The sequence below is a fragment of the Lutzomyia longipalpis genome, chromosome 4 (assembly GCF_024334085.1).
Source record: "Lutzomyia longipalpis isolate SR_M1_2022 chromosome 4, ASM2433408v1".
Classification (NCBI taxonomy): Eukaryota; Metazoa; Arthropoda; class Insecta; order Diptera; family Psychodidae; genus Lutzomyia; species Lutzomyia longipalpis.
In genome coordinates, this window is record NC_074710.1 from 24,701,850 (window position 1) to 24,722,860 (window position 21,011).

At 33.1% G+C, this 21,011-nt stretch overlaps 5 protein-coding genes across 18 annotated transcripts in view; 2 read left to right on the plus strand and 3 right to left on the minus strand.

Moving 5' to 3' along the window:
• The first annotated feature begins 41 nt into the window (after positions 1-41).
• On the plus strand, positions 42-4,855 carry LOC129795176 (uncharacterized). The gene is made up of 3 exons (XM_055836253.1): positions 42-419; positions 3,519-3,938; positions 4,626-4,855. Exons 2-3 carry the CDS (start codon positions 3,563-3,565, stop codon positions 4,802-4,804), a joined length of 555 nt encoding a protein of 184 aa, XP_055692228.1. The 5' UTR covers positions 42-419; positions 3,519-3,562; the 3' UTR covers positions 4,805-4,855.
• On the minus strand, positions 4,851-8,652 carry LOC129795167 (uncharacterized). The gene is made up of 4 exons (XM_055836240.1): positions 8,332-8,652; positions 8,153-8,238; positions 7,892-7,999; positions 4,851-5,699 (listed from the first exon to the last, which is right to left on the minus strand). The coding sequence occupies exons 1-4, from the start codon at positions 8,371-8,373 to the stop codon at positions 4,955-4,957; spliced, it is 981 nt and encodes a 326-aa protein (XP_055692215.1). The 5' UTR covers positions 8,374-8,652; the 3' UTR covers positions 4,851-4,954.
• A 1,307-nt stretch (positions 8,653-9,959) lies between these two features.
• Positions 9,960-11,633, minus strand: LOC129795160 (trichoplein keratin filament-binding protein). The gene has a single exon (XM_055836232.1). It carries the CDS (start codon positions 11,494-11,496, stop codon positions 10,072-10,074), a length of 1,425 nt encoding a protein of 474 aa, XP_055692207.1. The 5' UTR covers positions 11,497-11,633; the 3' UTR covers positions 9,960-10,071.
• Positions 11,634-12,584: 951 nt separating this feature from the next.
• On the minus strand, positions 12,585-20,783 carry LOC129795175 (guanylate kinase). Of its 4 annotated transcripts, XM_055836250.1 has the most exons (4): positions 17,310-17,549; positions 15,612-16,103; positions 13,883-13,993; positions 12,585-12,872 (listed from the first exon to the last, which is right to left on the minus strand). In XM_055836250.1, exons 1-4 carry the CDS (start codon positions 17,392-17,394, stop codon positions 12,829-12,831), a joined length of 732 nt encoding a protein of 243 aa, XP_055692225.1. In that variant the 5' UTR covers positions 17,395-17,549; the 3' UTR covers positions 12,585-12,828. The 4 variants fall into 4 exon arrangements, with proteins under 4 accessions (XP_055692225.1, XP_055692227.1, XP_055692224.1 ...); XM_055836252.1 differs by lacking the exon at positions 17,310-17,549 and adding an exon at positions 20,657-20,783 and having other exon boundaries at positions 12,585-13,993; XM_055836249.1 differs by having other exon boundaries at positions 12,585-13,993; positions 17,310-17,573.
• The window catches only part of LOC129795152 (solute carrier family 12 member 4), a 54,516-nt gene continuing 53,644 nt past the window's right edge, over positions 20,140-21,011 (plus strand). For 5 of the 11 annotated variants that reach the window (XM_055836216.1, XM_055836202.1, XM_055836209.1 and 2 more), the window contains exon 1: positions 20,388-20,624. The gene's annotated coding sequence lies outside the window, so the exon portion shown is untranslated. Of the gene's footprint in view, positions 20,625-21,011 lie in introns of all 11 variants that reach the window. The other 6 variants (XM_055836211.1, XM_055836217.1, XM_055836204.1 and 3 more) reach the window with 5 other exon arrangements.

The following is a 21,011-nucleotide window of genomic DNA, read 5'->3' on the forward strand; positions in this document are numbered from 1 at the left end:
TGCTTGAGGTTAATGGCTCAAGACAATACATAGCAACAACTTAGTATTTGAATTGATTTGCTGCGAAAGCCCTCCCCCTCGCATATCTTTTACACACAAGCGACCATTCCATGCACAATGTGTACTTTATTGCTACGAAAATGTTTAAATTTGGCTCAAGTTCAAATTGAGGAATTATGTCAATGAATCCATAGCAACCCATGAAAACAAGCTCCCAACTCGGGGACTTTTCCAGGGAAAAAAATCCCTGCATTTACTTTTGGATTTTGCTTCGATGCAGCCGTGAGAAAATTCAAAGTGTTCAATTTTATTAAATTCCCAAGCCCAGGTGGTTTATTCTAAATTCACAGTATTAGTGTACAAATCTTTTAAGCCTTTCCAGGATTAAAGCCAGGAGTATCCTTGAATTTGCGCAATTGGTGAGTTATTTGCAAAAGAAGAAAAATTCTAATTTTCTTTTATACAGAACATTCTTATTACGTAACTCCCACCAAATGTGAACAAAAAACCTGCAGAATTTTCCAGACAAAGAGTCCTTCCCTTTAAAGAGAAAAGCCCTCCCCAAGACAAAAAATGGTTTGCTGCTGCAAATGTTCATCTACATGCCTGTGCCTGTGCACGACCAAGCACTGCTCGGTCTACAAGCCATGCAGGACGTGCTACTCGTGCAGAAAGTGCTGTAGCTGCTCCTGCTACGATGTTTGCCATCATTATCACTTTCGGCACTCCCGCTACTGCTACTGCTACCTCTGCTTCCCATGAAGGGAAAGACGGTGCCCCTTCACAAATAGAATAACTCGTGCAAATTCTGTGTAGTATTTTCTCACACAAAATTATATGAAAATACTACACCACGAGATTGCATAGAAAAAATTCTCAAAGCAGTATCAATTTAAAAAAAAAATCAAAAATTTTTCTTGTTAAATTTTCATGAAGAAGACTCGATTTTAGCGCTTCTTCCACCCCCATTAAAATCAAAGTGAAGGGTCACAATATTCACTTTATTTTAGTCCTATCGTCATGTGGCAGAGTTGGTAATCGTGTCTGTAGATTCTTTTACTTTTTTTTTCTAAATGATCATCCTTTTCTTTTTTCCAAAAAAAAAAATACAAAATTCAGAGCAAATTATGCGAAATTATTATCGATTCAACTCTTTCGCATTGCAGTATGAAGGAAAGAAATAATGAGTAATTTTTCATGTTTTTTCTTAAATAATTTCTTGATGTTGTTAAAAATTAGAGCATTGCACATTGAAAAAAATTACTAAATAAAAATAATTAGTATCGTTTTAAACGAAGAACAGAATAGATATTTAATGATAGAACTAATTCAGTTTGTTCTTATATCTAAGTTTTTCCGACATTTTTAACAACTAATGTATTAAACACCGGATAAAAAAACATTAAAATACGATGTTTATAAAACTCTCTGTATAGCTCATGTAGTTCAAGTGTTACTGATCTCAATTTTTGTGCAATTTGAATTAAATGTATTTCTAGAGTAAAGTTTGAAATCTTAAATCTTGTAATCCTATTTAAGATGTAGGGAAGGACGGCTCAATTTGTACCTCTAAAGCTTTCTTAAGAAGTTGAAGAAATGTTTAAAAAGTCAAACGAATTTTAAAAACCATTTTATACTTTGTTTCCATAGCTTTTGAAATCTAATCGGTTTCAAGTGATAGCGGATTAAAAGAAAGTCATCATGAAGTCCAAATTGAGCCATCTTCCCCAAACTTTTACCTCCAATATAATTTTAAAGATCTTGAAAACCGACGGGGTTTAAGATTTAAAAACGAAAAGATTTTTATTCTTACAGACCGATTTTGTTAAAAATATTTTCTTTTCTAACAATTTTTTTTAACAAGCATTTTTAAATTTATTAAGGATCTTTTTTTTTAAATCTGTAACATTAAAAATATTTCTTTCATAAAATCTTACAATAAAACGTTGAAATAATTTAAAAGAAAATATTTAACGCATATTTTTAGTTTAATAGCCCTAATTGATCTAATTGATTATATAATTATGATTATCTATTGATCGTCAAATACTAAAGATAAGATACTAAAGAAGAAACTAAAAGATTGTTTTTAGTTTCTGGGCTTATTTACGAAAAAAATTAAGAAACGCGATACTCTAGAAAACTTTCTACTGAGAACAAAATGGAAAAGGGGTAAAGATTTGCCTAAAAGTACATAGAATAACGTCACTATTCTATTTTTTTTCATCTCTTTTTAGTACAAGAAGTGGTTACAATAATATTTCAATGATATTTTTTTTCTTTATGCTTCTTGCATTAAATAAAAAAGGAAAATAAACATAATGGCGACTTTATTGTTTACAATCTTAGGCAAATCTTTAAAAGCTTTTCTCAAGTGGTCTCAGTTGAAAAAAAAAAACTAATAGGAAGTCTTTTTTTCCCTTTAAAACTTACTAAACTCCTTTGCAAGATAAATTATTTGATTATGTTTAATGGGACCAAAATCTTCAAATTATATTAAAAAAATATATTGAATTGTAAGATAATTTTGAAAAAAAAGGTGTCATCAATTTTAAAATGTATTTAATTTCAAATGGATGATCTATTATCGAATGTTTAGTTTATATTTAGAATAATTCCAACTCTCAGTCATTTAAACATAAATATTTAATTGGAAGGAAGAGTTATTTCTTACAAATTTCTGCACTGCCTTGAAGGTAAAAAAAAAAATATATTTGCCTTATGCAATAAATATAAAATTAACACACAGTTTTATGAAAAACATACACTTATGTGCACTAAATTATATATAATAAGGGATAGTCCGGATAGTCCGATAATTATGCAAACTTTAAGAGAAATTTCTTATGAAAAATTTTTAGCTCAATTTTGTTTTAAAGAATTATTAATTTTCATACATTCTCATTTAATAGCAACTAAAAATATTTTTTTAATGAAGAATTTTAAATTATCATTTTTGGGAAAATTGTCCTTGTAAAGTTCACACAATTAACGAACTATCCCTTATATGTATGTTTAAAAAATTATATCACACGTTAAAATGTAGAGAAATTTATGCAAGAAAACTAATGTTGTCGTTCGTGTTAAAAAAAATATATATATAATAGAGAAAAGATTGTAGTTGTGGGAAAAGTTTAAAGAATTATTTAAGAAGAAAAAAATATTACATTAAAATATATTCTTACGTTATATATTTTAGTTGTAGTAAATTGTTATGTGCTATTTTGCGTGACAATTTTGCATAAAATGAACTATTAAAAGAAGGAAAGAAATTTGATGAGTTATATGTGCAAATACGATTGGAAAATTCGCGTGCAAAATTGTCTCGGAGAATAAAGAGTAAAAGAAAAATATTTTTAGCTAAAAAAAACCTACATATATATAATAACCAGGATATAATTGAAAATCAATAAATGTGATAACGAAGAGTTGTTTTTTTTTATTCTTTGATTGTCCTATAAATCCAAAGACATTTCCTTTTTCATCGTTATTTTGCGGTTTTCTTTTTGTCCCTTTAGTTGACAACACGTGCAAAAGAAGTAAAAAACAAAAAGTTAGGAAAATGAATCTGAATCCTTGTCATATTTCTGAGGGAAATTGTGGAAGTGATAGATGTCTGCTTCGTGGGGGTGTTCTCTACAGTGTCTGTATTTGTGGTAAAAGAAATGGATTGCAAGATGAATGCCGGAAGACAGTGTGTATGGAACCAAATCTATGTCCATCTGGCTCCAATCGGTGCCATGACTACAGGAAGAATTTTAAAGAAAATCATATTGGAGGAAGTCATTGTGGCGGATGCGTAGGACCAACAAAGTCGTATGGTGGATCACAGTGTGCCCCACAAAAACTACCTGGTCGACGGTATGGAGCTATACCTTGTTCAGGAAAAGATTGTAGGCTAATTGAGCGACGACAGCAGGCAGAAAGACTTCTAGAGCGTAAGTAATTTTCTTTAAATGCAACATCAACCGGAAGTTTTAGTTTTAGAAATGAAAATCAGAATTAGAAAAAAAATTAATTTAAAGCGGGTCTCTTGAGCAAATTGTTGGAATTTACATATTTTTAATGTTTTCATTTAAACATGGTTTTCCGATGTTGGTTACATTTGAAGTCCAATTTTTGAAGAGTAGGAAAATCACCTTTCGCCTTCTTAGGTGCGATGCCATCTTGAGATTTTCCAACTTTTCCACAGAACTGCCCTAAAACACAAAGGTAGGTTTTTCTCAGGATCTACTTAATGGATTTTGATGAAGTAAAAAGCAAATGAAAGAGGAAGCATTAGCGGAGAATGTACCGGAACAGATTTTAGAATTTCGACTCAGAAGCTGTGAAAAGTAGACAAATATTCTTATTTATTTTTCTCAACTTCTGAGTCGAAATTCTAAAATCTGTTCCGGTATATTCTCCGTTAATGCTTCCTCTTTCATTTGCTTTTTATCCCATCAAAATCCATCAAATAGATCTTGAGAAAAAACCTACCATTGTGTTTTGAGGAAAATCACAAAATGGCGGAAAGTGATTTTCTTACTCTTCAATAATTAGTCTTCAAATGTGATCAAGACTTGAAAACGAAATTTAAGAAAAACTCCAAGAAAATTAAAATTCTTTTCTTCTCTCCCTATAAGGCTATCGACCACTTCCGCACTATGTTTTTGAACCACGAATGTATTCAAAGGATGATCGTTGCTTCAAGATGGATGAAATTGACTGTGGTGCCTTGGAAAAATATGAAAAGACCGGAAACTTACCAAAGAGTTTGCAAAATCCATCAAATAAACGATACAGGGACCCCATTGGCAGATAAACTTACAATCAAAACACTAACAATGGCTAAAAATAAATGGAATTGCTAAAATTATAGTATTTTTTATATTAGTTAATGTTAAACGATTACACATGGTATATTAGACACGTGGGTGAGGAGGAGAATATGGGTTGAACAGAGTCCTGCATTTTAGACGACAGTATTGGGTCCAATGGGAGACTTTCTTGTAGTTTTAGCGCGTTTATCCCACATTTTTGCTGCATGAACAACATATCCTGGTGTGATGGGTGCTTGTATTTCATCCGTTTCGCGATTTCGTTCACCTGAACTGTATGTGGATGGAACAAAGGTTGACGTGGTGGAGGGTGGAACGCGTAGAATGAAATTTCCACGATCAATTACGGCACCACGTGTGTAGGAGCCACTTGTAAAACGATCATCCATAAAGGCATGATTGAAGTCCCCGTAGCGCTTGTACGTATCATCATTCCCACTGTCCATCTGATCCACCACGTATGGGGACTTGGTGGGGGTCCTACTTCGTGTTGCGCGACTCTTTTCCGGTGTGAGAACACGTGCAAAGACAGCCTCTTGTGCACTCGGAAGTGTCTTTGTTTCCACCTTGTCCACCGTATGGGGGCGTTTTATATCATCCGCCTGAATAGCAACACTCTGGGTGCTCTCCGTATAGGATGCAGTGTCCGTTTGGGTGGCACCCGATCGATGCCGCGCAAGGGGATCAGAGAGATCAACGATAAACAGGAAGGCTACGAGGAAGGATAAGCAGCCCAAAATAATGGCATTGTCGTGCAGAGCTGACGGCACTTGGTCAATGGAAGCAAATACAAGACCTCCCATCACGAAGAACATAAACATGCCCATAGTTAGGAAGATTTTTTCAATAATTGTGGGATTACTGCGCGGATCGATGATTCTGCATCAATGAAAAAAGATTGAAAGGGAAATCTTTAGTTTTTTTGCATTTTATTTTATTTCTAATTTTTGCTTATTTATTTAGTTTTGAGTGAATAAAAGTAGATTAAAAACCAAAGGGTGTTTATCTGGCGAATATTTTGAAAAAATAAAATGTTTCACGTTTGGGTCAGCGTATGACCCAAAAAACCTTAAAGGATTAATTTACTACACTTTTCGATTTAAATTTAGTCCTTTTTTTTAGGTTTCAATGATTTTTTTTAAAGTTTTGCTCATCAATTTGTGTTTCAGGGCTGAAAACCAAATATTTATTGACTTGAATTTAGTTTTCTTTTGGTTGAATTTACTACTTTTTTTTAGCTTGAATTTAAAACTTTTCGGCTAATATTTACAACTTTTCAGTTGAATTTAAATGTTTTTGTTTTTATACTTAAACTTACACTACCCTAAAAAAGTTTCCAGGCAAGCAAAAATGGAGTATTTTTCAAGGCAAATTTCAAGTGGCTATATCTCTGGCTGTGGTCAACCGATTTTCAAAAATTTACCAGTTTTGGAAAGGTGAGAAATGTACCTTTCCAAAACTAATAAATTTTTGAAAATCAGTTGACCACAGCCAGAGATATATCCACTTGAAATTTGCCTTGAAAAATACCCCATTTTTGCTTGCCCGGAAACTTTTTTAGGGTAGTGTATATTTGAATTTTCATGGTGATTTTTCCCGAATATCAGAATAATTTCGTTCAGATAAACCCCCCTTGTTAAAAACTTTATTTTTCTTAGGATTTAGGATTTCTTATGCTAAATTTCAAGAATTTCGATTGAGAATTAACGATTTTAGACAATTTTAAAAGAGTTTCAAAAACAACAAAAATCCTGCGAATATCTGGGTCAATACAACTACATCATTTCTTGAGAACTAAAGCATATAAATGTCTCGATTTACTAAAAAATAAAATATCATTCGGAAAAGTACAAGTTTGTTTTCTCTTTCAGCAACGTGGGATGATAAATTCACGTGAGAAAAAAATGCAATTTACGCGTCATTTTGTCATAACATATACAAGGCCATTAACTATTTCTTCTTTTCCTTGCGAATGTATTTTCTCTATTTCACTCTCTTGGTTTTGTGTCAAAAGCGCGGGAAATCCTCAAGAGGCCATTATTTGTCTGTTTGCTCTATTGTTGTGGAAAATTATGCAATCAACTTCTTTTCATTACCTATCCCATAAAGTATAGGTGTACTGTAGTAAAAAAAAAACCCAAAGAGGGTGGAGACAAAGACGTTAAAAAATTATTAAATTGTTTAAAAATTTGAAATATCTGCTGCTTATGGTGAAAAATTAGAAAAATTAAATTAAGTTAAAATAGTTAAGGGAAGTTTATTAAGATTTTAGAAAAGATATAAAGTCTTTCAAGAATTTTGTACCTTTATGAACATTTAATTTGATTCAAATTTGATTTAAATAGCAACTACTCATAATCCATTTTAGCCAAATCAATGAATTCTTTTGTAATAAATTTGATATGAACTTTTGTAAAGATTTTTGATTTATTTGTAAGAAAATATAATTTTTTAATTGAAAATATAGCATATACGATCAGTGATCCGGAATTTTTTATCGTTTTCTCAATGAGATCGATAGCAGTAAATCAGTGCGAAGAGGGAATAAAAATTAATTCTTTATGATTAATTAAATTACTTTGCAGCATTAAATCGGCTCCTTTTAATTTTCCACATATTATTTTAATTCCCCAAAAGCAAATCCTTCAAATTTAGGGCAAGGAAACTTAAACCATAGATAGAGAGAGACAACAAATTCATTAATGACTGAGGTGCGGAATAAAAAGGCAGCCAATCCACTCAATGGGCATCAACAGATGGGCTCTTTGTGATGATTGTAATTCAATCATTCATGAAATTGTGTCACAAAACAGTGTACTGAACCATGAAAAAAGCCACAGAAGTACGCGCCTCAAAAATTTTCATTCGCAATGGAGCTGCAATTTTCAAATAAATCGTACGAGGAAGATTCACACAGATCAAGGTTAAACCCGCACAAAAAAAGTTAATTAAATCATGTACAATATGAACTATGATGGGGTACAGCAGGAGTCCCCTCAAAAGTAGGTTGCAGATGCAACATTATGTGCAGAAATTGCAACGAAAAAAATAAAAGACTTTCTTGCATTTACCTCGATAGTACCATGAGGGCAGTGACGAGGGTGTAACCGCCAAATGTGACGTTGGCAAATGCATTTCCCGCTGAAGACCATGTGATGTTATGCAGTAGACTCCATTCTCTGCAAAAGGTGTTAAGTTGCGGACAAATAATTAGCATTTTTCAGCAAATTGGACACACACTTTGCGCGCTCCATTAAAAATTTTCATTAAGATCTTAAAGAAACGATTGATGGAAATAGAAAGAAAGAAAAAATAACATCGCGGATATTAACCTCGATAATTTTTGATTAAGAATAAATACACGCTTGGCCTCGTGGTCGGTGAGCGCTTTTGTTATCACACATGATATGCAAGCACCCTGAAATTTAAATTTTACAACAATAAAAAAAATTAGTTATCCTTTTTCTCCTTTTTGTCCAAGAGAAAATCTTCAATGCCACTGCTTTCTCACCAATTCCACTAATTTTATAAGAATCCTTTTAAATGGCTTCATGTTTTTTTTTTCTTTTCGTTTTTAATTCTAACACTTTTTGAGCGAAAATGCTCTTCAGGATTTTTCCTTTACATGACTACTCAACAGTCTTTTATGATTTATCCATTTTTTTAATTCTCACTCAAATTAAAATTGAAATTAACTTTTTTTTGTATTTTATCTGTCTACTAGAACGAATTTCAACCACTTTGTAAGAACTCCAAATGGAAACTGATCCCAAATGAATGTACAATAGGAAAAAAATTCGCTAGAGATCAGTTGAAAAAATAAAGAAGGCATGATGTGTGGAAAAGAGAAAAGTATATGAAAACAGAGTTGATTTAGTGAATAGTATCAACCTAAATGTAACATTAAGTATGTAATAGATTTTCAAGTACAACTCTGTGTTCTTGTACATTTAATTTTGTGTGTGAGAGGAAAATGAAAAGTTAAGTGTGGGAAAAAATATTTCCTTCTCATGTGCACTTATATTGTTTTTTTCCATTATACCTACATTTTTCTTCTTCAAAATTCAATTGTAAGTTTGTAATAAATTTCAGGGGGTCCATAACTTACTAATTTATTGTCAGCAATATCAATATGATTAACCCTTGAGTAATTTTTAAGGATTTCTTTGATCTGAATTAAGACATTTTTGGTAAAAAATCCGTTTATCTTTTTGAGTTTAGGTTTTCCGTCTTTTTTGGTTCTTTGAGTCCTTGAGGATGTCAGAGACCATAAAGGCATTGTCCTAAATTAACTATTCAAAATGAACCATTTTCATAATGAAGCTATGGGATAAAAATGTCCCATTGACCCATAAATGTTATTACCTGCTACTCTATTACGATTTTTCTGTGGTTTTGAGGTACATTATCAAAACGATTTAATTGATAGATCATAAAAATCGATAAAAAAGTTGAAGGAAAAACCATGAAGTCAAAGAACTTTTATTCTTCAAGTGACAAAACGAAGAGTGTCTAAATAAAATTAATTAAATAAATTTAGGGGAACCTGGGGTAAAATGGGGAATTTTCGGGAGATAATTCTTCCTGAGTTCCGTGGAAATATTTGAGATTTCCCATGAGAACTATCTTATAGGAAATTTTCCGGGCTACAACTTTGTTTCAGACGATTTTTCTCTATATCAATGGGAAAATGCTTTTTCGGGCCATTTTCCAAACCCTTACACATTTGCCTTTTGCATAAATCCTGGGGTAAAATGGTTAAATGCGTTTTTTTTTCGCTAATCTTAATTTAATGAAATTATTTTAGCAAGGCACTAAAATATCTACATATTGAGAATGAGAGATTTGTGTACCAATTAAAACTCTTTTTTAATAAAAAAAAATACAAAAAATTAAAAAAAAAAAACGTAAAATTTAAGAAATTGCCTTTTTTATTTTTTTAGTTTATAAAAATTGGTAATAGTAAGTGATTAAACATCCCAAATTGTATATAATAGTTATACTAATAAAGGGAAATTATTTTTTCAAAAATTTAAAAAGTTATTTTAAAAAAAACACCAAATTCACCATTTTGCCCCAAGGGGTACTTTTTACAATCAGGTGATTAAAAATATCAGTTTTAGCAATAAGAAAATAAGGTAAGAGCTGAAGAATTTTTTATTAAATTATTTCGAGAGATTAGAAAGGACTTTCCTCCGAATCAAGCCACAAGAATAAAATCTTTAAAATAAATTTCAACATTACCTCGCTTCTATCTCCAAGCAATTTTCTTCCTGCCAAAGCGTGGAGCTCCTCCAAGAAGGGGTGTATCATCTCTGGGTGTTATTCTCTGACTACTCAACTGATTGACAATTGAATAACAATCATCATGTTGCTTCCCACCTTGCTCCCGTGATGTTTCCTCTGACACGGATGATGTATCAATTTGCATTTGAACTCGAGGACTATGCTGTGGTGCACTGTGATCTCTTTTTAGCTCTCTGAGCAAGTCATTTGTATGATCCAGAGCACGTAGGTGTGTAGCTTTAATATCACTCAGCTCCTGATATCTCTTAATGTTCCTTTCAATCTCGAGATTTGTTCGATTGAGAAGTTCTGTGACACTATGACGGATTAGCCGTTCGCGCATTTCCGCCATGGCACTCCAAATGACTTCTCGTTCCATTAGATATGATTTTGCTTCAGAATCATACAGATTGCGGACGTAGTCACTGTCACTTGCTGTCTCTTCCATATGCTTGTAGAATTTATCCATAAGTGGCTTTAGTGTGACATCATCGGTTGCATCAAAAAGATTTTTCAGGAAGTCCACATCGATTTCAATTCTCTCCCGGACACCTCTTATTCGCATATCAAGGAGCATTTTTATACGGCGGAGATTGTGCATTGGTCTGGTGGATGATCCTGTGAGAGTGGCCAATTTATTCTGCCACATTTGGAAAAGTTCTTCAATTTTACGCAGACGCTCCCGTAGCTGATTCTCTTCCTCTTTCAGGGCACGACTTTCTGCATCCTGCCGCTGCATATCATTCATATGGGTTTCCTGCAGCGAATGAAGCTCTCGCATTTGGGAATCAAGAACTTGACGATTCTTTTCCAGCAATCTCTCCTGACGCTCTGTTTCTTCCTGCATCCGCTGTTCACGTTCTGCCGCCTCTCTGTCCCGCTTCTCACGCTCCATGTTCTGCTCAACCTGCCTATCTAACCAACTTAATTTAGCTAGAGCTTCGTGGGTGCTACGACTTTCGTGGATCACCTTGTCGCGCGTGGCATCCAAACGCCATCGACTATATAGTTGATTTTCCAGATCATTCTTGCGCTTTTCTTCCTCCGCAATGTGATAATTAATCTCCGTGAGGCATTTTGTGGGTATTTTATGGCGTTGTCTACGTCCCTCCTGGAGCTCTCGCTGCCATTCCTGTTCTTCCCTATCTCGCAATTCCCGGAGTCGCTGTCGGCGCTCACAGAGCTCTTCCTCCCTCCGTCGCGTCTCCTTGGTGCGTTCAATTTTCTGACTACTATTCTCGTAGAATTGCGATGTGGTCCAGGATTCAAAGTGAGATGTGAGATTGCGATTCTTATCGAAGAAATTCTTTGCAGCTCGCGACTTCTCAATATTCTGTTCTTGCATTTCACGCTGTCGCGCCCACTTCTTCAGCAACATTTGTGTCGTCATGTTCTCAATGGATGCCTAAGCTTACTCAGATTTTGGAAATTTAATAGAAACTTTTGGGTAAAAGGGGTAGTTTTTCCTGCTTCCTCTTTCGTCAACACTTCTTGTTTTCCTAACAGCTGTTGCCGTTGTCATGGTAACCTCATGTTCCGACGAAAGTTAAGCATTTTTTCTATAGACATTTCTGTGGATGCTCCACAGAGAATTCTAGCTATAGCACAACAAAGTAAATTGTCCCTTCACTCTAATTCACCTCATTCGACTTCAAAGGGGCTTATTGCTCTTGGCGCAAATAAGAGAGGGTGAAAATAATTGTGATGAAATAATAGATTTAATGGAAGATTCATTCTTTGGTGGAAATTGCCCGATTAACAGTAGCCTCTGTTCTTCACTGCGATCGGGTCAACCGGGGTCAACGGTGTATGTAATGCATAGCTGTGCAGACGCGAAATCATTTCCTAACACTCGGAGGACTTTACTGGTATGTACTTGCTACCAATTTGAACCTAAAAATCGTCACAGAATAAAATCTATTGGACCTATCTTGATGAATTTTGCATCTATGTGTAGGGAATTTTAATTACTTTAAGATAGCAGAAAGAAAATCTCGAGAAAAGTCTTTTCTTTGGAAGATAATTGAGGTCAAAGTCAGAATTCAACGCAGAGGATTAAATTGGTACTCATTACCAGTCAAAATCCCATACATTTTAGCCATGGTTTTGAGGTTATGTTTCCCCATATTTCCCCAAATCAAGATCTCTTGTTCACTTTTCCTCAGTGAAAATCATTAATGTGGACTAATTTTATTGCCGGAAGTGACTAAAAAGTTACATGAAGAATCAAAGATTGTGATGATTTAGGCGCAATAATAAATTATGCAAAATTGTAGCTAAAAAGTCGTTTGAATTGGCAATTTTTTTTCAGTGACGATTTTCTCAATTAAATATTTAGTAATTAAGTGCAGGAATGCTTGAAGGAGATCAAGAATTAGTGAAACTTTCAATCCTCGTTCAATAACTTATTACCAATTTGATCCTCTGCGTTGTGCCAAATGTTGGGTCCTCCAAGTGTTAAACATTTATTACGCAATATTTAATTTTAAATATAGGTGTTTTTATTGATTTTCAAATTTCAATACAATATATAAAATTATTAATAATACATTTTCAATTTTTCATTTAGGTACAAAAATGAGTTTGTTTTTATTTTTTATTTTTTTGAAGGATATATGGCATTTTTCTTAAATACAAATACATTACCAATTCGGATTAAATGAGTTCTTATCAATTTTTTTTCTTTGGGTAAAAATAGGATTTTCTTGTTGACTTACAAACCTTACGAATGGTGTGGCTTATTGCATTCTTTGATGATGAAAGATACTGCCAATGTAATATAGAATATCAATTTAGTTCTTCTTTAAAAAAATAAACATTTTAGGCGGGTAATAATGGAATTTCATTTTAAATCTCATGCTAAATTAAAATTGCAATGCATTTTATATTAGGATATAATTTTCACAACACTCACTTGCTTCGTTTGGCATTAATCAACAATCTTCTAAGTCTTCTGTGTGTAAACATGTTTATCAAACACAAAATTCGGATGCTCTGTTAATAATAGGTTCTTCTTGCACTCTATTATTTTATTTATTAAGTTGGTGCAATTTGTTAGAAAATAAAGGAAATTTTGTCCCTAAAATTCTATATTATTTTAAAAGCTTTCTGTCTTTTACGTCATATGCATCTCCACTGTGAAATATATTAATTTGGAAATTATATACATACTTCTATGTGTGTATATTTTAAAGAGAATTGTCATGGAATGTTTTGTTTTTCTTGTATAATATTGCTATGTTAATTTTACAAAAGATCAAATTAACACATTTTGTAATCCATTCTCTTGGATTTTATTCATTTCTGGTTAATTTTAGTGCTAATGTTGCATTCTTTTACCACATTAAATGTCACAACTATTTGTCCGAGAATTTTTATTATTGAGGAATAATAATATATGGTTCTTCCTCCGGACCACACAAGAAGTTTTGTGGAGAAAAAAAATATCTTGGACACATGAAAATTAAAAGAGATTATTAAAGATTTTTAACAGATTCGTGATCATTTCCTAAAAAAAATATATGTATGTAGGTATGTACTGTACATAAACTGGGTATTTATGCTTTTGTTAAATCGTCCGTTGAATTAGTAGAAAAAATAGGATTGTATAATTTAAATATAAATCTTGTCTGATTAAATAGATATTTATAAAAAACCAACAAATTGTGAGTTGATTCACAGCAGTAACACTCAAAGAAACCAACAAACATGGTGCTAAAGAGTTATTTAAGATGAATCCAAGTCATTCTCACAGCGTTTCAAATTCACAAAAGTACCTTCCTCACGCTGTGTTTCCAACTCCTTCACCACAAAATCTCTCAGCTCTTCATAGGCTTTCTTCACTTGCAGATTGTGAATTATGATGTGAAAGTTCCCAGGAATACTTCCTAAAAACAAAAAGATTTATTTTCATTAAATTACTTCATAAAATATTTCATTAGAAGGTTTCGAATTTTTATTGTAAAAAAAAAATTGAGTTGTCTTCAATGAAAATAGGAAGTTCTTTTTGGCTATTCGGCACTTGATCTTCCTCAAGATTACGCGTGTTCTAATTATTTCCCCTAATGACGCATTTTCCACCTTTTATTCGTGCAATAGAGCATGAAATTCATTAACAAAACTTTTAGAGTTCAATACGTCATTATATTTTTTTTACCTTTAAAAAATTTCTGGAATTTCCTTAAACTCAAACATTAAAACACTTATTGTGATGATAATGATTTGAAATGATTACCGAATAAGTTTTATCACCTTAATGGTAATGAATTTTATATTAAAATAGAAAAACAAATCTTCCAATAAAATGCGTCATACAAGGTAATAATACTGAAATTACCGAAAATTACCATATAATTATCACAAGTTATTTTTAATTTTATAATGAAACAAAAAAAAATACCGAAAAATGTTGAATATATTTTTAGAGCAGTAATTAAATTATTTTATTTTATGTATTTTGCTTTCATGACTATGTAATTAGGTACAACCTATGTATGTACCTACTTTCGTTATTAAACTACTACAATATATTTTGTTTAGACAGACAAATATAATTAGGAATTAATTGTTGGTATTGTGGCGCCCTGAATAGGGGGGCACCACAAGAGGCTCTGGTCAACTCCCTCAGTAACCACCACCCTCGTCCTCGAAACTAACCTACAGAGCACTTCGAGCTAGCAGCCATCCCCGCACAAGGCTGAGCTCCGACTATAACTCTCTCTACACTCATCAGCACTCTTTTCTACTCTCCCATTTAATTACTCTCTCAGTGCTCTCCTACATTCTCATGCTAAAAAATTTTCTAAAAATCCATGTTTTGTCTTGAAAAAAAAATGATCATAATATTGTGACATTGCTTATTCTACAAATTCCTTTGCGCTTTTCAAAACCGTGTTCTCTCTCATTCTTTCTCAATGCGAATAAAATTGAGAAGTGGGTGAGAGAGAAGTTTGTGAAAAATTATTGGGCCACTTATGGCTATTTCTAGATTTGCGCCACGGAAAATTCCTTGCGCATACTCACAAGTGATTCATTTTACTTAAAATTATTTACACACGAAAGAATAAACATAACGTCCGCTGCATCAACGATCCTCGTACCACGGTTAATTTATTTCGTAAGATTATGAAAATTGGTTTTTTTTTTTTTTTTTTTTTATAATATCCCACCCTATAACCCAGATAGGTCTATGAAACCGTAGTTTATCAATGACCGCGCGGTAACTTAAAGATAAAACATATTAAGACAACAACAAAACAAAACAAGAAAAAAAAACACTTTGATCGGCCTATAATGAAAATTGGTGATGCAACCAATGAACTTTCTATGTAAAAAAATTAATTATATTTTAGATTACCAATTATATATTTAGAATACTTAATACCTAAACTAGATTTTTTTTTAAATACGAGTGAATCAAAAATATTTATTTTATGATCTTTAAAAAAGTAAAAAAAAATGAATAATGAAAAAAAAACATTCTTACGAGAAAAATAATTATCATACCATATTCAATTTCGACTTTAGCTGTATTGAGTCGCTTCTGTAGGCTCTCCTCAGTTTCTGTCTTTCTTCCTCGGAGACGTTTCTCCAATTCCTCAATTGATGGTGGCTTTATAAACACAAGGAGTGGATTGAGGTCGGAATTTTTAATTTGTTTCACCCCCTCAATCTCAATGTCCAACACGCAGACTTTTCCCATTGCTTGGACACTCTGTACGGCCCTTTTGCTCGTACCATACATATTGCCACTGAAGGTGGCAGTTTCTAAAAATTCATTCCTTTCAATTGCAGCTTGCATTTCGTCCACAGAAACGAAATGGTAGTGAATGCCATCCTCCTCTCCAGGACGTGGTTTACGCGTTGTATGAGAGACACTGAAGCCAAAAGTTTCAGGAAATTCCTTGAAGAGTCTCTTCAGCAGGGTACTCTTTCCACTGCCTGATGGGCCGCAAATTACAAGTGGACGTGGTCCCTGTTTCACCATCTTTGAATAAGCTGAAAATTTATAATAGAGAATTTTACGTTAAATTGCATTATGCTTAAAGCGAAATAAAAAAAATACACGAAACATTGAAATATTCTTTACGTGCATCCAAATTTTCTACACGTGCTCATTTTATTTTGGCATTCTATTTTCATTCCTCACACTGACCTATATATATTTCACACTAAACTACAAAAAAATCATATCGCTTGTTATAGGCGATATGTATAGGTATAGGTTCTACTACACAGACTACACAAGATTAATTCTAAGCTCAAAAAATCATAAAATTGGATTTTTCTTTTAAAATCAATATAGTATCTTTTCATAGAAAGACGCCTGAAAATCTTTTAGAAATAAGTTGTCTGTAAGCTAATATTAATTCGTGCTCATACAAAGTTTAAGTTCGATCAGACTTTGAATTTAAAGTTTTTCTTATTCAGAAGCTGTGCCTTCTTTTGAAAAAAAGAATCATAGCTAAAATGAAAAATATACAGTGATGTTTCAAAGTAGGTACAACTTTCTTCAATTTTCCGCTTCAGTCAATAAATTGAAACTTTTGCTGCGATATTGTAAACACTCAAATGATTGTAATATTATGCTACTGTCTGTACTCTCAACACAAACTTCTAAATCTCTATTGAGTGATCATTAAGAAGTAAACATGCAAAAAATACACCAAAAAAACGTACACGGCAATTTGTTCGTTCATAAGAAAAACAAAAAAAAAACTGGAAATTATCGGATATTAATGATAAGGCAAAAAATGTGAATGAATGAAATAATTATAAAAAGAATAAATCAAAGAAAGAGCAATTTTTTCTTCCGTAGGTGCAAAATTTCACGTTATCAAAGACAATTTTACCTCAAAAATACAGAGGTATGGTCTTAAAGGAAAGCGCCTTTGCTAGTCCACGAATAATTACCAAATGTAAAAATATGTAGCGATAAAATCAGCCAGAAGATGCGATTATAAGAAATGAAAACATCAAGAGGCATTGCGTCTTTTTGATGGATGGGCCCCGAACTCACCCCATGAGACGATCCCCATTAGTGTTAGCATAATTGAGCGCAAAGTGCTTTTTCGCGTGATGCTTTTTATCTTTAATTGTTAGTTGTGTTATTGAAATGAAAGTCTCAAATGGGGGGCACACACAGAGTGCTTAAGTATCTCTCAGGAAATGTGCCGCAAATATATCAAAATGTGACCATTTTACCTGATGACGATATGAAAAAGAAATTACGGAGTTTTCCGCAGAGCCGATAACGACTGATACTTGCGCCTGATTGGATTACAAACATCCACAAATGGCACTATAATTATCCACCAACGCAGCTTCTTCTATCGTTCTTTCTTATCGCGCGAGTGGGAGCACGTTTTTCCGTCTTGAAAATTCCACCGAAAATGCACGTTTTTGTAACATTGATTTTTTACATAGAATAAAGAATGTCACAAATTTGCGTGAAAATCCCGTAAGAGTGCTCTGTTGAGCTACAGAGAGCTCCGCTTATACATCACAGTATTCACTTTAGGTTCAATAAATAAAATGGTCCTACTACGAGTTCTATATACAATATAGTTCTGTATATGGAACATTTGTGTAATTGGTATTTCACAAAAGTGAAATAATTAACGTACTTCTAATTGAACATATTTTCCGACTTTTTCAGATCGGCTCAAACTTTGTGGATGCATGTTTTTTGTATCCCAATTTCAATAGAATAAAGCAATGACAAAATTGTTCAATTTTTGTCACTCAAATATACGTAAAAATCTTAAGAAAATACAGTCGGACCACAGTAGACACAGTAGATCCACTAGATTGCCTAAGTTAGGACGCTATTAATGGATGGCTTAATAAAAGATGAAATTCAACTTCCATCAAAACGCTCAATATACACTACCCTAAAAAAGTTTCCGGGCAAGCAAAAATGGTGTATTTTTGAAGGCAAATTTCAAGTGGCTATATCTTCGGCTGTGGTCAACCGATTTTCAAAAATTTATTAGTTTTGGAAAGGTACATTTCTCACCTTTCCAAAACTGGTAAATTTTTGAAAATCGGTTAACCCGTTATTTATTGGCAGCCATTTTGGTAAAGCTAGGAAAAAGCCTATTTTTCACGATTTCACAAATTTTGACTTTGACCTCTTGCATCTCGGCCGCTAGTGCACCGATTTTGATGAATAGATAGTCGTTGGAAAGGTAATTTAATTGCCTTTCCAGATCTGCTAAATTTTTGAAAATCGGTCAAGCGGTTCGGTTGTAACAGTCATTCTAGTGAACTATAGTGAAAAAATACACTTTTGACTATATCTCAGCTTAGGGTTGACCGATTTGGGCAAACTCGGATTCAAATGGTAGCTAATAATGCCCTCTAACTTTTAAAAAAAATTTCATCCCGATCCGTCACGTGGTTCTTTTTTAATGTTTTTTTATGTGACCCCCTTATGTTACAAAAAGTGTACCCTAACTTCATTTGCTTCCCAGATTTTTTTATAAGTTACACCTGGCTCAAATTTCATCAGAATTAATAGTAAATATTATCATCTAACTTTTAAAAAAAATTTCACTCAAATCCATCAAGGGGTTCTCCTGTAATGTCAATTTTTGTGAAGCTATGACCCATTTTTGCGTTAAAAGTTGTCAATTTGACTTGAGCAATCCATCAGCTCTTGAGCGTGATTTGACTCAAAGCCTTGTTAAATTGTCTTAAAAATGTTAGTAAAGATGTCTTGGACCTTATTTTGATTTGTTATCCCCATTTAATCAAAAAAAAAATTTCACGATTTTTCGCCCAAAATCTTAATATTACCAACAACAAGAGCCACAATATGAGTATTAGCAGATTTCAAGTTAGGAATTTATTATTTTTATTTAGAATTAAATCCGATTGGCATAACAATATAAAAGAAGGTCAAGGGTGTTTGTACAAATATTTTAAATACAATTTGAGTCATGATTTAGTGGGGGGAGGGGGGGTATAACAGGTAAAAGACAAAAATCGCGCATAGCTTCACAAAAATTGACATTACAGGAGAACCCCTTGATGGATTTGAGTGAAATTTTTTTTAAAAGTTAGATGATAATGTCTTCTATTAATTCTGATGAAATTTGAGCCAGGTGTAACTTATAAAAAAATCTGGGAAGCGAATGAAGTTAGGGTACACTTTTTGTAACATAAGGGGGTCACATAAAAAAACATTAAAAAAGAACCACGTGACGGATCGGGATGAAATTTTTTTTAAAAGTTAGAGGGCGTTATTAGCTACCATTTGAATCCGAGTTTGTCCAAATCGGTCAACCCTAAGCTGAGATATAGTCAAAAGTGTATTTTTTCACTATAGTTCACTAGAATGACTGTTACAACCGAACCGGTTGACCGATTTTCAAAAATTTAGCAGATCTGGAAAGGGAATTAAATTACCTTTCCAACGACTATCTATTCATCAAAATCGGTGCACTAGCGGCCGAGATGCAAGAGGTCAAAGTCAAAATTTGTGAAATCGTGAAAAATAGGCTTTTTCCTAGCTTTACCAAAATGGCTGCCAATAAATAACGGGTTAACCGATTTTCAAAAATTTACCAGTTTTGGAAAGGTGAGAAATGTACCTTTCCAAAACTAATAAATTTTTGAAAATCGGTTGACCACAGCCGGAGATATAGCCACTTGAAATTTGCCTTCAAAAATACACCATTTTTGCTTGCCCGGAAACTTTTTTAGGGTAGTGTACATATTACGAATCAGTAGTAGGTAGAAAAGTTTCTTATTTGAGGGTTCCACTGTATTGAGTAAACCCATATATTGCTTTACAAAACACAATTTTCATTAGCTTGTCCCTAACTATCGTGCACTTTTAATTTTTTTTTTACTTATATACTAATAAATGTTATTATATACAAAACCACGGATGTCAACAAACACAAAATAGTCTAAGTTGTACACCTTTTTTTGCTGAGATTTTTTTGTGCATGAAACTTGCATATTTTTTGTGATATATTGATAAAATTCATCAAGATATTATCATATTAAATTCTACGCATAAAAGTAAAATGGCGGTTTATCGTGGTCAATAAATTCTTTATCTTACAGTGTCAATATCTCACTTCATTTACAAATGAGAGGAGTTTATTTGTACAAAAAAGTCATTAAGCTAAAATATACAACTAATGTTATTATGTTCAAGTTCAAGACCTAGATATCATTTCTATTAATGTTTTTTACTCAATGATAATACCGTGAGTTTCACTGCTTTATCCAAATTGTATTTCATGCTGAAACACCTATACTAGAAGAAAACATTAAATGTTTGAGAAAATATCCAATTAATTGGGGAATTTCCAATGGAAATTGCGAGATAATTAATTGATATTCACACAAACGGTGCTCTACATCTTGTTAAGATGTGAAAAAAGTATAATTTTTAGTGCGGCACGCGTTAGTGTATTTAAAATATTCAACAGTTTCGGAGGAAATAAAACATCCTTCACAGTGTGGAAGGTCTTCATTTAAAGGACAATCTACGAAATCAAGGTAAAGGAAAAGCTCCCATTTGTATTACTTACTTATTGATTGAATGTGGATCTGAAAGCTTTTTATAGCCGCTAATTCTGTGGCCCTGTGGTTATCCTCAAAGAATCCTATTGAGTCCCATTGGTGGATTGCCGGTACTTATGGCTCACGGGAGTGAACTGTTGTGGGGCTCACAGATTAATCTGTGGTAGCTCATCGACTAATCCACATTTAGTTACTAGAAAATTCCGGTTTTATATTGGGAAAACAGCTGATCGAATGTGTCAGGTTGCCGGCCAGATACAAAGACTTGGCATTTTCTTTCTTGTACATACATATTGCTTCAAGGTGCTTTCATATCAGTTTGAGGAACAATGAAACGATAAATCAATGCTCGCAAAAGAGATC

Coding starts and splice junctions, on each gene's coding strand:
- LOC129795175 (XM_055836249.1), bottom strand. CDS start 17,394: ATGTTTGTAATCCAATCAGGCGCAAGTATCAGTCGTTATCGGCTCTGC. Junction 16,104..17,309: donor CTTTTTCATATCGTCATCAG/GTAAAATGGTCA, acceptor ATAAATTTTCAG/CTTATTCAAAGATGGTGAAA. Junction 13,994..15,611: donor TAAAGTCGAAATTGAATATG/GTATGATAATTA, acceptor TTTTGTTTTTAG/GAAGTATTCCTGGGAACTTT.
- LOC129795167 (XM_055836240.1), bottom strand. CDS start 8,373: ATGAAGCCATTTAAAAGGATTCTTATAAAATTAGTGGAATTG. Junction 8,239..8,331: donor TTATAAAATTAGTGGAATTG/GTGAGAAAGCAG, acceptor TTTAAATTTCAG/GGTGCTTGCATATCATGTGT. Junction 5,700..7,891: donor GCCCTCATGGTACTATCGAG/GTAAATGCAAGA, acceptor TCATTGATGCAG/AATCATCGATCCGCGCAGTA.
- LOC129795176 (XM_055836253.1), top strand. CDS start 3,563: ATGAATCTGAATCCTTGTCATATTTCTGAGGGAAATTGTGGAAGTGAT. Junction 3,939..4,625: donor GGCAGAAAGACTTCTAGAGC/GTAAGTAATTTT, acceptor TCTCCCTATAAG/GCTATCGACCACTTCCGCAC.
- LOC129795160 (XM_055836232.1), bottom strand. CDS start 11,496: ATGACGACACAAATGTTGCTGAAGAAGTGGGCGCGACAGCGTGAAATG.